We start from the raw sequence: 14,318 nt of genomic DNA on the forward strand, positions 1-14,318 counted from the left end.
GACGTTTGATCGTGACGAGATCGATCGAAGTGATCGAACAATCCAGACAATAAATACGAACGTTGGAAAGTTTGCCTCGAAACGCGTTACACCCCTGACCCCTTCCACAAATACTTGTTCGACTGCTGTCAAACTTTTTCACCCCTCGACCGTTTCCAGTTTTACGTTCGTTTTACGTTAATCAATACGTATGGCACGTGATTTATGCGAAAACAAAGGAAACGACTCGCCACGACGTTAAAACAACGGGCTAAAATTTAGAGAACCATTTTACGCCCCTCGGCTTCCTTTTTTATTAACACTATTTCTGGAAATATTCTTGCGGAATTGTTCGTTTTAACTTGTAAGAAATTATAGCAAATTTTGTGCGGTGAAATTGTTTGTTACATGTATTAGTTGAGGTATGGATTTGCGAAAGAAGAATTTTTGGGAGAAATTGTTGGAGACACGCGGGGAGCAATTGTGTATGAACTTTCTCGAAAGTAATTTTGTTCAGGGTGATTCCATGAATTCTAAATCTTGTCGCCGAAATGGAATAGTTTTGTACAGGTTTCCCTGGGAAGTCGTTTCAACGGTGAAATTTTATCAGAATTAATGGCCCCGTTAAACCGTAACACGAGAGAACGATTGTGCGGATCAAATGTTTTCATGGAAACTGCAACGGGAATATTTCATTGAAAAATGAATCCTTGAGTGTCGAGCGATTTCGAAAATTTCAGATAATAAATAGTGTTTTCATGATCCATTACAATTGGAATTACAAAGGATATTCTACGTCGAATGAGTTATGTCTCTTCCGAATAACCATAGATAGTAATAAAGATTGTGTACGGTATTAATGCAGGAATAAATCATCTTATGATCTCTTTGTGTCTTTTAGGAAATTCCCAAATTCCTAATATTCCGTTAAATAAATTTCCTCTAAATTAAGATTCCCGAGAAACGTTGCAAAATTCCATAAAATTCGTCTCTTTAAATTTCACTCAATAAAAATATGCAGATTATTAAGAAAACGTAACATGCTTTCAAAATGACGATCCTTCTTTTACAAACTTCTCAGATTCCTAATATTCCATTATATCAAATAAATTCCCTCTAAATTAAGGTTCTCAAGACACATTGCAAGATCCATAAAAATCGTCTCTTTAAATTTCACTCAATAAAAGTATGCAAATCACCAAGAAAATATAATATGCTTTCAAAATTATGATCCTTCCTTTAAAAATTCTCAGATTCCCGATATTCCGTTATATGAAATAAATTCCCTCTAAATTAAGGTTCTCAAGACACATTGCAACATTCCATAAAAATACTCTCTTTAAATTTCGCTCAAAAGAATATGCAAATTACCAAGAGAACGCAAGGACGAAGCAAAACGCAACAGCCCTTCAAAATTACGATCCATTGTCATCTCGTCACGGTTCATCTCGAAACTGAAAATTGTGTAATCCATCGTATCCAAGCTTCTGGAACACGTCACGGATCGCTCTAAATCCACCGAATTTCAACAGGGCCGTGAACCCTTCCATCTCGCGTTTCCCGTCACGGAACACCGCTTCCGGGCGTCACGATAAATCACGTTGCTCCGTTCGTGCATTACACAGGACACGCGTGCTCCCCTTAACTTCCCCGAAGGATCCGTCTAATGGGAATTTACATTTCAGCCGCAAAGTCGTCGTCGTCGGCGACGCGACGCGCACGTAGCCCGCCTGGAAACGCTTCTCGCGGAATAATATCAGGCACTCCGCTTCGGAACAAGTCGCCTCGGTAATAGGGTAATCTTGCCTACTCAGAAACAAAGCCTACGAAATGGGAAAAGAAATTTTTTTCCAGGTAGAAATTAACGTCTCCCCTTTCCTCGGCGAACCTCAAATTCGAATTGAGAGAAGCTTGGATTTTCGAAAAATCACATTTTCAGATTACTAATGATGCATTTTTCACCGTGTGTGACCATTTAATTCGCGATCCCTAAAAATTGTGCTGTGAATTGTTGAAAATTTCGTTTCTCTGTCCTGTTTAACTTTGTTTTATGATTTATGAAAGTTATATTCTAAATAGAAAATTTATTTCGAATTAATTTAAACTCTCAAGGAAATTTGTAAGAATGAAATGCAAAGAATTTATTTTTAAAATAAGCAATTTTTTAATTAAAGTTTAATTTCATCGATGGAAAAAATTGCATCGAATACGACAATATTTGTCGCATATGTGAGAAGAAAACACATTCGTGTCGCGGAATTGTTACACACATCACAACGTGATTGAATGAATAATTGATGCAAATTAGCGAAAAGATCGCGACGTAAATATTTTTTAATTTAATCTGGTAATTGCATGTTCGTAGGCAGCAAACTGCTTCTAAGGCGCGATCAAATTAACATAGAATTAATTCATAACATTGTGGCTTTGTTTCCGAGCTCGTTAATTACACTCTATCGATCGACGCGTTGATAACTTGTCTTTGGTACAGTTTTACACGCTTTCTTAGTTGTGTATGATGGTACGTGCGAATAAATAATGATTGACGCAACCGTAGAAATAGTAATCATGCTCTTACATAAAATATTAAAAAAAAAGCACTGCCAATTCGTAATTTACAATAATTTTCAAGAAATACCTACTTTCGATTCATCAAGTTAACAATGATTACAAGAAGAAAAGTGTTAGAAAACAGTAAATTTAAACGTACAAGTAAGTTATGCAAGAAGAAAGTAAAAATTAGTCTCTTTGGTAATGTTAAGTAATTATAAAAAGAAGAAAATGTTAAAATATACAGAAAAGTGAATATACGTAAATACATGAACAAAAATTAAAGATAAATGGCGAAACATCGATACCAGTATACACTACTAACGTCTCGTACACGTTAACACTTAATGTTTATTTATAAAAAACAGAATGCTTACTGAATACCTGGCGCGTTACGTGAATCTACGAACGATATTTAACCCTTTCACTCTCGACGCACCGATACATCTCGTAATGTTTTATCGAGTACTTTCATTCACTTTAATCTTTCATTCCGCTGAGCTAGTACCAATGGGACATACTGGACCCACGGTGAATTATTAAACACTGTCTGCACATGTCCCAAACGTGACCCTCGACATTCAGAGCAATTGTTAAAAGTATCAGAAAGGATAAAATTCGCTTAGACAATAATACCGTGGTAATACAGAAACTTAAGATACAAAAGTTAATTTGTGTAAGTAAAAAGAAAGAAAAGTTACTTAACTTAGAAACGTATATTCTAAACGTAATATACAATGGAATAATAAAATAGAAATATTTCAAATTACACTAATTAAATCCCTCTCTTTTTCGTCTACAATAGATAGTACATAATAAAAATGCAATTTTCTCTGGAAAAGTGATTTTACCAACGCGTCGAATTCAAAGAAAAATAACGCAAAAGAGATTCTCAGACGTTCTCCTCTTTAATTTAACCCTTTCGTGATCAGTAAGAAGCATAAATCCCATTTGAGCGCTCGAAAAAAAATTGATCTGAATTTGATCGCCAGAGAAACAAACAATTCTTCAGAAAAATTATTCACTCACGAAAGGGTTGAGCAAATTTACAGAACGTTCAAATCCCTTCAATTTCCTAAATCAATTACATATTAAAATAAACGAAGCGCTAATTAACCGCTGAATTAATTAAAGTACCGCGTGCGATCGATCTCTTCCACTGTCGAAGTAGTAAATTCGAAGGAGAGGAAGCTTTCGGCGGGAGATCGAAAGAAATTTTCCGGAAGAAAAATCGAAGGAAAAGCTGGGTGGTGGAGGAAACGAAAGAACGCGTGGGAACGCTGAGAGTAGCGAGAATAAAAGGGCGGAGAACCAGCGTTCTTCCGGCAATTAGAATTTTCCTGGAGACCCAGTGCGACTCGCTACAATCCCGCACGAGTGGCTTAATTAAGCCAGACCAATTAAAAACACGGCCATGGCGGATTATATTTTCCACCGCGCGATCTAATCAGCGGAACAACACGGATTTTCTTCGCGGCTTCTCGAACACGTCGAAATTAACAATTGACTGGCTCAGTGACGATCTCGCATTGACAACTAAATCCTTCTTCGCTATCCCACGAAGCATACTAAACGGCGTGGTGGCATTTATTATCGCGACGAACAATTTTCCAATTATTCGCGTGATTCTGGAACGTACGGCCAGTTCCTTCACGGTCTATTGTTAGATTCGATCATTTGTAAAATCGTTTGTTGCACGCAAAACCCATTGTGGAGACTGTTATACTGTTATTACACCGTGCATTGTTGTATTTCAATGCTCAGTCGCGGTGGGGAAATCCGTTTCTTCGAAATTGAAATTGAATTGGAGAAACGCAGACTGGACAATTGAAATTCGTGCACTTCGCCTCTGAGGCCGTGGAGAATTTATTAGAATTAATAGATAACGTGGAGCGCGGTGAATTTTGACCTGACGATACAAGAATTCTACTTCGGTTTCGAGGAATTAATATTGAAATATTCCTTTTTCTTAATATTGAAGAATATCCCTTTTTCTGGTCGTGAAATGCGTTATCCCAATGAGCCACACAATTTCTAGAATCTTAGATAAACAAAGGCTTAAATGGTAAATACATCGTATCCTCATTATTTGCGATAGTGTCCCGGTGTGTGTGCGCGTAAAATTACAGCTTAACGATTAATGTAGAAATTAGTAGTATTAATACTATCACTTATCGACGGTTTACTTATAATAAATAAGAAAAGAAAACACTTATCTTGCGCGAGAATCGATGGCACTACGAATCTTCACTTAGTTAAATCGATACCTTAAAGTTATGTAAATTCGAAATAAAAAAATACGATTAATCGGTTAAAATATACAATTAAAAACGTTCTCTGTTCTAATTAAGATTAAACCCTTTTTAAACGAAGTATCGTAACCTTTTTTCCTCTGTCACACGCGATAAGATAACAGAACGTTGAATTTTAAACGAGTCTCGGAACCGCAGTTACAATCGAAATTATACAAAGAATCAATTCCAAGGATTTCCTCGTTAAAATTAACGCACGGACATACTTGTTTCGCCGTTCAACGATCGTGTTAGACGAAACACGAGCACGCCGAACATTACAACCGTTCGAAATGAATTTATGCAAAGCGATACAACATCGATCGAGGCCAAGAACGAAAGATTCATGGCGTTAAGGGTGCATTTAAATAGCACGGCTCGGCTGAAATTTCAATTCTTCCATGCTTTTCTATGGACACAATGTCGATCGCTTGGAAATTGTCGTTATCACGATTTTCACGAGAGATCGTTTATCAAGTAACGCGTAAACAAATGGTGTGAACGTTATTGAAAAATCTGACGTTTGGTCAGGAATATTCCTCAAATCTTGGAAAGTTTTGACATTGAAAGGATTAAGATACAGTTGGAAATTAAAGGAAAATTGTTTCAGCTTTTTTCCAGTCAATTAACCGCTGTACCTGTAGCCTGTTTAAAATCAATTGTTTGTCCAAGGCCACTACTACTCTGTGTAGAATTATACGCGAATCTTTTTCATGAATTTACCCTAATTTTAGGGAAACTGAACGAGTTATATGACATGAAAAATATGAACTAAATAAATATCTCCAGTACAGTTCTCTCGTAAAAGAATTATATTTAACGTTCTACCTTTTTGTTATAAGATACTTTGAAATAAAATACAGTTTGTAATAAATGGTCTTGAACGTTCAATTGATTTCCCAAATATCGCAATTACTTAAGCTCAATTTTCAAACTTATTCAACCATTCTAATACACAAATGAAACACTTTGCTACTGGTCTCTTTAAATTTCATTCGTCGCAGATATAAATTCATCAATTTGATATTCAATTAATCGGCTCGTCAGCGTCGATTTAACGCGTCTAGAGATGCTGACCAGATCTATTTCCGTTACTGTCGACCACGATCGATCTAGAATCCTCGATCTCGCGTCCACAGTATCGTGAGATCGACTAGATGGCACGAAGAATAATTTCTTGACTACGAAACGTCTTTCGATAATAGGTACACTGTCATTCTCACAAACGCACACGTTTTCTCTGTTTGCTTGGATTCCTTAACAGTTACAGTAAATTACATTGTTCCTATTTACAGCGTGATATACATACAGATCGTTTCTCTATAAAAGTCGTTTCGCGGTGCGTTTTATTTCTTACTTCTTTTTTTTATTCATTTTGTGTGTTTTCTTCTTCTTTTGGTTGCGTGTATTCGTGATACAAAACCGCTGTAACTTCGTTGAGATCGACCGATTTCCTATTTTATTTTTTAACTATACGATCGGTCATCGATCACCATTTCAACGAACTATTCAATCGAAATTATAGGAGTTCGGTCAATTCTTCACTTTTCCCTTTTCACTTTGTTGCCTCTTTTGGTACACTCCTTTTTATACTTTAAATGCTAGTTGGAGATTGAAGTTGTTCCATGGAGATCGCTCGATCGTCGATTCGTGTCGTTCGATCGTATCATTTTCGTTCGTCCGTCAAATACGATACATCGATCCTTAGATCGTTGCTAACTGTTCGTTCCAAGTGCACTGAGCTTCAATCGAGAGAAATTTGAGCGATACTGCCGACTAATGTTGCGAATGTCTCGTTGTAGAATAATGGTAACATGAGTGGTTCAAATTCTATTATGAAATTATACATCAAGAGAATGTGAACTACCTCGAGAATATAATTTCTCCAAGTATCGTAACGTTGTCAGAAATTGTTTTCTAATTAATTTGCAATTCCTTCAAATTTCAGCTATTATCGAGAAAGGAATACTAATTAAAATTCTATGTACATTCGAATACAGGCTTCCGTTGAAATTCGTACTTGAGCCATTCGTAATTCTCCATTCTTCTATTCTCTGTCGTTTCAATGACGAAAGTGTTCTACAAAAGTTCACGCTAGAAAAATCATTATCAACGCAGCCGCGTTATCAACGTCCGTTCTTGTCGCGTACAGGCCACGCTCGAGCGTGGTAACGTCGATAACGTAGCTCGTCTCGTGGAAAATCGAAGAAAATTTGCCTCGTACCAAAGTACCCGTATTTTGATTCTTCGTCGATTAGGCAGTGATACTTTTTTTTTCAGACAGTCTTCTCGGTCTTTCGACAAGAAATCGTACAGTTTTTCGAATGGAAAGAAACGTGCTTGTTCATTACTGTATACACTTTGCGTGGATATGTAACTTTCCCAAGAAGAAACGAAATGTGTGCGTGATTTTCGTTGCAAAAAATGATTCTCGGGGACAAATTATTGTACGTACACGTAGGACATCGATCTGCTTTTGTGACAGACGTCTATTGTTAGTTTTTATTACCGTTAAACAGGCAGTGTTGAGTTTTTTTTTTTTCACCTTTAAACAGGCAGTGTTACTTTCTTTTCGTTTCATAGTCATTGCTACTCGCTCGATCTTCAATTTTCAGAAGGTGAATAAAAACGATCACGTTAAGTACAGACGTTGCTTTCGCCTACTGGAGTAACAAACGAAATTCTCGTATCGTTCAAATAACTTTCGTCCGTATAAATTCGTTTTATCCTAAATTTCTGAGTTGTGTAGAAAAATCAAGTATATCGAAATTCAGTCACAAATGAAATATTTAAAAAATTCTAAATTATATTCTAAAATTAATTTTCGGTTAAATACGAATTATTCCTTTGTCCCTTTACTTCTATTAATTTATAAATAATTTTATCGCAACAAACCTGTTCGTTTCGACACGAAAATCTAATTAAATCGTAATCATTTCTGCAACCTCGACGACGTTTCAGATGCTCACTTCCGGTACCGGTCGCAAAACGAACGCTGTCTCTCCCTCTCATTTCCAATCAAACGTGCTTATATTCTCCATCCGATAGTCCAGCCTCGTATAATTGTCTCTCTTCGTTAAAAAACAGTACTTCTCTTAATAACAACATTATCCTCAACAAATAATACGAAATTTTACTATTCTCGTTTCATCAACGGCTGAAGAATCTCCGTTGTATATCCATTCACCCAGAGAGAGCCTCTGCGCCGAGAATTTCCATAGAAACAGAGAGGTGAAAACTCTCGGCACGCCGACGTCGTATTTACAACGCTCTCGTTACATCCACCGCTTCGTTGGCCAAGCTCTCGTTCACTTCCGGTGCCAGGCACGCGTGAAACGATTTCGTCACTGCGGACAGCAAGTTTGTTCTCCGTTTCCCGGCCCTTCGAGTCCAACCGAAATTTACATCCAGTCTCACGTTGTTGATTTACACGGATCAACCACGCCACATCCGTTTTCCAAACAGCGTTCTACAGGAGATTTCCAGGGAAATCCTGATCCTGAAGAAAATCGTCGCACAGACGCGAGCGATCGAACAATTCCTTCCCGTGAGAACTTGTGTTCCAACGGGGGATTTTGCTTTTTCACGACGAAACGGGAGATTATACGTACGTTGATACGAGGAGAAAGAACGTGCTCGTTTCCGGTACCAGGACGACGAAGACTTGTTGACTTTTCACTCGAAGTAAACAACGATTCTGATCGGCGATGAGCAAATTGCGTTGCTCGATATACAGCGGCTTCGTTCGTCGGCTGTGCCATTAGAAAATCGGTCTCTCGATTAAAAGCAGTACTTCCGCGTGCTCACTTCCGGTACCGGGCTCAAGGACGGGGGTCGTCCCTCGCGCGGGACACCCCCCTCCTCCTGTCAGCCGTAGTAGTAGTTTTTCGTGTTCAGGCTCCGTGGATTTTCCGGACGGAGGATCGTGTGGAGGTTGTCGGTGCCAACCATGTGATTACCGAGGTCCACCCTAACACCTGTGGTGTTGGTTTGATAGTGTCCTGGCGTTTGATGAATCGTGGTGGGCGACATGGGTATCCTTGTCTCCGCGTAGTAACGATCGCCATGCAGCCTTTCGGCTAATTGGGTTTCCGGGATCCTGAAAGGAAAATTAGAGGTGAGGTGAAAGTAGTCGTTTGATATTTCGTGGGAGTAGTTTATACGGGGTGTTCTATCAATTATGTCAGATATCTCCATTTTGTCGTGTGATGAGCGAAAATGTTAATTGTGAAAGTTGTATGGAAGAGAAACATACGATGATAGTTTGTTTACAGATAGAGCTATAATTAATTTTTTCTTTTTTTTTTTTAATGAAATGTCTGATTTTTTATAGTCATATTAGATAGAAGCACCGTTTGCTTATGCTATTATTTTAATTATGAAACATATTCGAAGTGTCAACCATGTGCAAATTATTCTTCACTTTTTCAAGAATCTCAGGAATTTATTATTTACTAAGAAATTAACATTAAAAGTTTGCAGAAAATAATTAAACCTTTCAATCATTGCATAGGAGAATGTTATAATCGAACGTAATCATTTAAAAATGGTAGAAAAATGTTAACGAAGGAATAACGATTTAAATGGAAATATTAGAATATTAGGATACTTGAAGGCTGAATTAAGCGAGGTACGAACCTCGGGTCTTGCATGGGGACTGGCACCGGAGTGGTAAGATCAATATCCGCGTCGATCTCCGAAATGTCATCGGTGAATGCATTTGGAAGCGTCTCGTTATTTGTATGAAATTTCGCATCCCTCTTTGCACGATGACGGCTGACTAGAAGACGTCCAATTACCAAGCCCAGAAAGATTAGGATACCAGCTGTGATCGACAATATGATGTAGAGGTAGAATTTTTCTTGATTCTCTGCATTAAGGAAATGAAACGAAATTCAGTATGAAATTTTCTAGAAGGAGAAAAACGAGGAAAAAGTTAAGAAAAATAGACTTTACGATAATCAACAGCTACTTGAACTATTACATTAATAACGTGGATATTACAAAAGTTTAGACAGATCTCAAGTCACATGCAAAATTACTAGGAAGTTTGTCTACTGATAGAAATGCAATGCCAATCACAGGTGCTCAATCATCTCCACTGCAAACCTAGAAAATTAATCGTGTTTCGAGCAATCAGGTGCACTACTTCAACTATTCACTTCTACCCTTTCGTACATAGCAAAAAAACAAAAAGAACCAACTAAAACTATTTATCATTTAAACACACAAACGTCTATCAGTATAATCTTCAAATTTTCTCTTTGAATATTCAAACATTTCTACGATACTTTCTTCGATATTTTGCAAAATATAAACTACGCTATGTTATCAAGACTAAAATAATTCAGAAACAACATCGTTACCAACAATGGAAATAAAAGGTTGCTAACTTATCCAGATAAAGTAAGTTATCGATCGTAAGCAATATACCGATTACCGGCAACTCACCAACGTTCGATAAGAACGAGATCTCTCTTTACCGACGTCCTCCCACGCAAGATTTCTTGTATCGTCGATAAGAAAAGATATGGGGAGGGAATAGAGACGAGGGTAATCGATAAAACGGGCGACTTACCGACTGCACGACCGAGAATAACAGTACAGTGTGCGTACTTACTCGATATGAACGAATATGCATTGATCCATTCATTGATATAGCCGACAACGACACGATCCTCTTCGGGAAAGGCGTAGACTACCGTGGTGCAATTAATCGGCGACATCGTACTGCTGGTAGTCATATCGGCCACGTTGTTGTCGAACATAATCATCCCTTGAATAACCGTGGGTGTTAGGGGCGAGTCTTTCGCTCCTACACCGATCGACTTAAACTTGTTCGATCGTGTGTCCACTGTGTAGGCGCGAGAAACAAATGAATAGAGGAGGCTAGTGAAGAAGAGAAGATTTGCGAGTTCAGTGTAAGCGTAATGATGGGAGTGAAATTGTACACAGAGTTGGCGATTCGTCCGAAAGAAGTATTATTTTTCCAAGGTTTCTAAATAATTACTTACTATTTATTTTCTGCAATAAATACATACTTCGTTCTTTCAATTTCTCGTAATTACCAAAAACAATTACCGATCTTCGATACCAACGATTGATTTCAAAATTAAACAAATCCCATCACTACTCGAAAACACGATCAAATGAGACAAAAAAAGGGGTGAGAGAAGGCAATGCGCAAAATAAGTGCCGATAAGTCACATCGACCATCCCCTCTTCTGTTATTTACAAGCAGCCATTATTTCAGCCGATCATTTTTGCATACCTGACAGAACCGGAGTTCGAGGAACTCTACGGTGATTTCGCGTTAATGGCGCGGTATTTACAGATTGTTATCGGTTTCGGTATCGCGTGTGTCACGCTTTGCGAATTATGAGAGATGAAATTACGGAAGATAATTGGTCCGCGGTTAATTTATTTTACAGATAGCGTATATTTCTTGGCAATGCAACGTTGATTTATTCCTAGCTACGAATTATTATATACAGAGTATTGGGAATAAAATGATGTATAATACAGACCCTCCACCAAAATCGTGATCATGTCGTGTTATTATACAGAGTTGCGATCAATGCGAGATATACAGGGGTGTGTGCTGTGTAAGTGGGATAGAGCATACGCCAGAAAATTTGATACCAGAGAAAACATTTGGTACAGGACGAATTTGACAAATTCGAAGCTATGCATTTTAATGGAAATTGCGGTAATTGGTGGGCGGAAGGTAGATGTCTCGGTGAAAATTTAAGTGAACTAGGTCAAATAGTTCCTCGAGGTGTTTAAATGTGATTACTAAATTTGTAATCAAAATATGTACACTTTCTGACGTTATCACACACGGCGAATTTCCTAATTGAGGTAGTATGTACTTTCGTTGTTAGTCAAGATGGATTGCTATAATTATACGAAGTTTCGTAATTGTGCAGTAACCAGGTTCGATATTCCCCTTCTTTTCGTGAATCTTCTATGAAAATTAAGCGACAATTGAAAAATCATTTGCCGAGTACTTTCTAAATACTTTCTGTAACACATTGATGAAGAGAAATGTTAGAGTTTAATACAACATTTAATTTTTCTCTATATTATTGGTCTATACGTCGACTTATTTAAGGAGAATCAGAAAAATATTTAAGTAAAGAAACTCATTTTTTGGGATAAGAATATTGCTGTTGAAAGGCCCTATAATTTCTAACATCAGATGAACAGAAAATTTGTTGTAATATTGTTTAAACGTGACTCTATGGTTAGAAATTGCCATATAATTAAATATGCATAAAAAGAACCAAAACGAAAATACAGGAAATGTAACATTGGTAAGATAGGCTTTAGACAATATTCTATCACTCCATAAAATACGATTATACACACTCAATTAATCCAACAAAGCAATCTAAAAGTTTCTTCAAAACGTCAACCTTGTTCCAGCAACGAATAAAACCGTGACTCTCTTTCATCGGGTACCCTTAACAATACACCGTTTCCCGCTGAAATCAACCCGAAAAATCTGGAAGTAGAGGCATCAATAACCAACGCCACCCTCGTCATTCCCCGCGACATTAAACAAAGTTGGTCGTGGAACGCCTTCCGTTGAACGATTGTCACTCGTCTATAAAACGCGGCGAGCGGCGTTCCCTCCTCTCGCAAGGTGACTCGAAATAATGGAGAAAACGGGTCTTCAGAACCGCGGAGGGGTCCGTCGATAACCCGTTCGACGTGTCGTTCACCCCGTGTTTTTCACGGATCGATAGACCGGCAAAGGAGATACCGATACTCCCGCGCTTTCGACAGGTTTTCAGGGCTTAGACAGCCCGCTGACGGATATTGTATTATACATCAGCACGCGGCGCGGAGCTTTGTCACTCGTGCCGCAGGAATACGTGAGTTAGGCGCGCATACGACTTCGCGATCGGTATGCATTGTGCCGCGGCGAGATCGAACTTCCACGAAAGTGTCGCGTCTCCGTTCCACCCCGACCGATGTAAAATTCGGAGGATTGCCGGGAATACGATTCAGAAGGGTACGTGTTAGGTTTTGCTTGTGAATATTCTTGTGTTTTGGGGGGAAATGGTGTTCTAATGAGAAGTAGACAAGATCGTGAAAGTAGAGCTTTGACACTGGAACTACCGGTCCGGTGAAAATGACACAGCATTAGCGAGTATTATCATCTGTAACTTTCCCATTTTATTTTCTGCATATACACTACCGGCCAAATGTTTGGAATCACTGTGCATTGCAGGTTGCACAAAAATTCCCCGGAAAGGTTAGCATTTATAATAATTTTCCAACGAATTTTTTATCATTCGAATCAATCGAAACGAGGTAAAGCGCTATTGATCTCCACAATATCAATTTCAAAGCAATAAGGAATTAGTAGCAGATTCAATATTAATATAAATTGGCAGGTGATTCCAAACTTTCGGCAGGTAGTGTATGCTTCTATTTGTATCAATATGAAGTTAATTTTCTAATTATGTTTTATTTATATAAAAATTCATTTTTGGAAAGTCATTTTGACCCGGCTGGTAGTTCTAGTGTTAAATATTGATGACAGATGAAGGTTCGAATTTGACTTTTGTGACGTCACAGGAATACGGATTTATGAATTTGTTCTTTTCGCGAAGTAAATGTACTTTTATATTTTTTTGAATATGGTTTGTGACAATGTTTAAAAATGGATTTGGTAAGTGATCTACATTTGGAATGAATTTTAATTCAAAAAATGAAGTAAAGTGTTTAAATATCGTAACTGATCTATATTTTCAATAAGAATGTACCTAATTTCAAATTGAAGTAATTCCTTATCAAAGATTACAACTGAAGTATATTAATAAGTTTTTTAGTTAAACTTAGACGAATTCTGCATTTCTTCAAATATCAAATTATACTGCCTTTAATGAACTTTGCATAATTTCAAGGTCCTTTCTTAAAATCCAACAAATTTTAAACACATTTTTAACTCAACAATATAAAATTAAAGAATTTTAATTACTTTGAATTGCAAGTTTAAAAATTAGAAAGAATTGCAGTGCAATAAATAAGGAAATTCACGGTTCAATCACTTTCCACGATCCAATTTTATTCGATCGAGATCACTGTTGAGACCAAGCCACTTTGAACGGGTATAAATAGCGAAACGCAAACTTACAGTCTTTACAACGACGTGCCTTACGTTCCTGTTTATTTGATTTAGAAAACCGAGCCACTTTGTCGCGTTTCTTTACGAGGATGCTCCGAAGATACTGATTTACATAAACGAAGCCGTTCAGCGATGTAAATCTGCCGACGCGATAGAATTTCCATCAGAATCAGCGAATAACCTCTCGTAAAATTTTGAATCGTCATCAACACTGTGAAGTAACCCAAGCCAAGCGCGTGTTTTTCATCTGTTGTATCAATAAAATCCATATCATTTTATACTTTTCATATATTTTCACACAAATCCTTCGAAAGTTAAACTTGGAACTGAAATTCTCACTTTTCATGACAGTAAACGAT

General features: G+C 37.6%; 1 protein-coding gene across 1 annotated transcript in view; it reads right to left on the reverse strand.

Annotated features, from left to right (window-relative positions):
- Nucleotides 1-8,547: 8,547 nt before the first annotated feature.
- Nucleotides 8,548-14,318, reverse strand: part of LOC108570316 — a 208,039-nt gene continuing 202,268 nt past the window's right edge. Inside the window, exons 7-9 of the mRNA XM_017932154.1 lie at nt 10,441-10,674; nt 9,459-9,690; nt 8,548-8,919 (exon numbers count right to left, since the gene is read on the reverse strand). Coding sequence (XP_017787643.1) covers nt 8,688-8,919; nt 9,459-9,690; nt 10,441-10,674 — 698 coding nt within the window. The 3' untranslated portion in view covers nt 8,548-8,687. The remainder of the gene's footprint in view (nt 8,920-9,458; nt 9,691-10,440; nt 10,675-14,318) is intronic.

This window comes from Habropoda laboriosa, unplaced genomic scaffold, assembly GCF_001263275.1.
Source record: "Habropoda laboriosa isolate 0110345459 unplaced genomic scaffold, ASM126327v1 scaffold68, whole genome shotgun sequence".
Classification (NCBI taxonomy): domain Eukaryota; kingdom Metazoa; phylum Arthropoda; class Insecta; order Hymenoptera; family Apidae; genus Habropoda; species Habropoda laboriosa.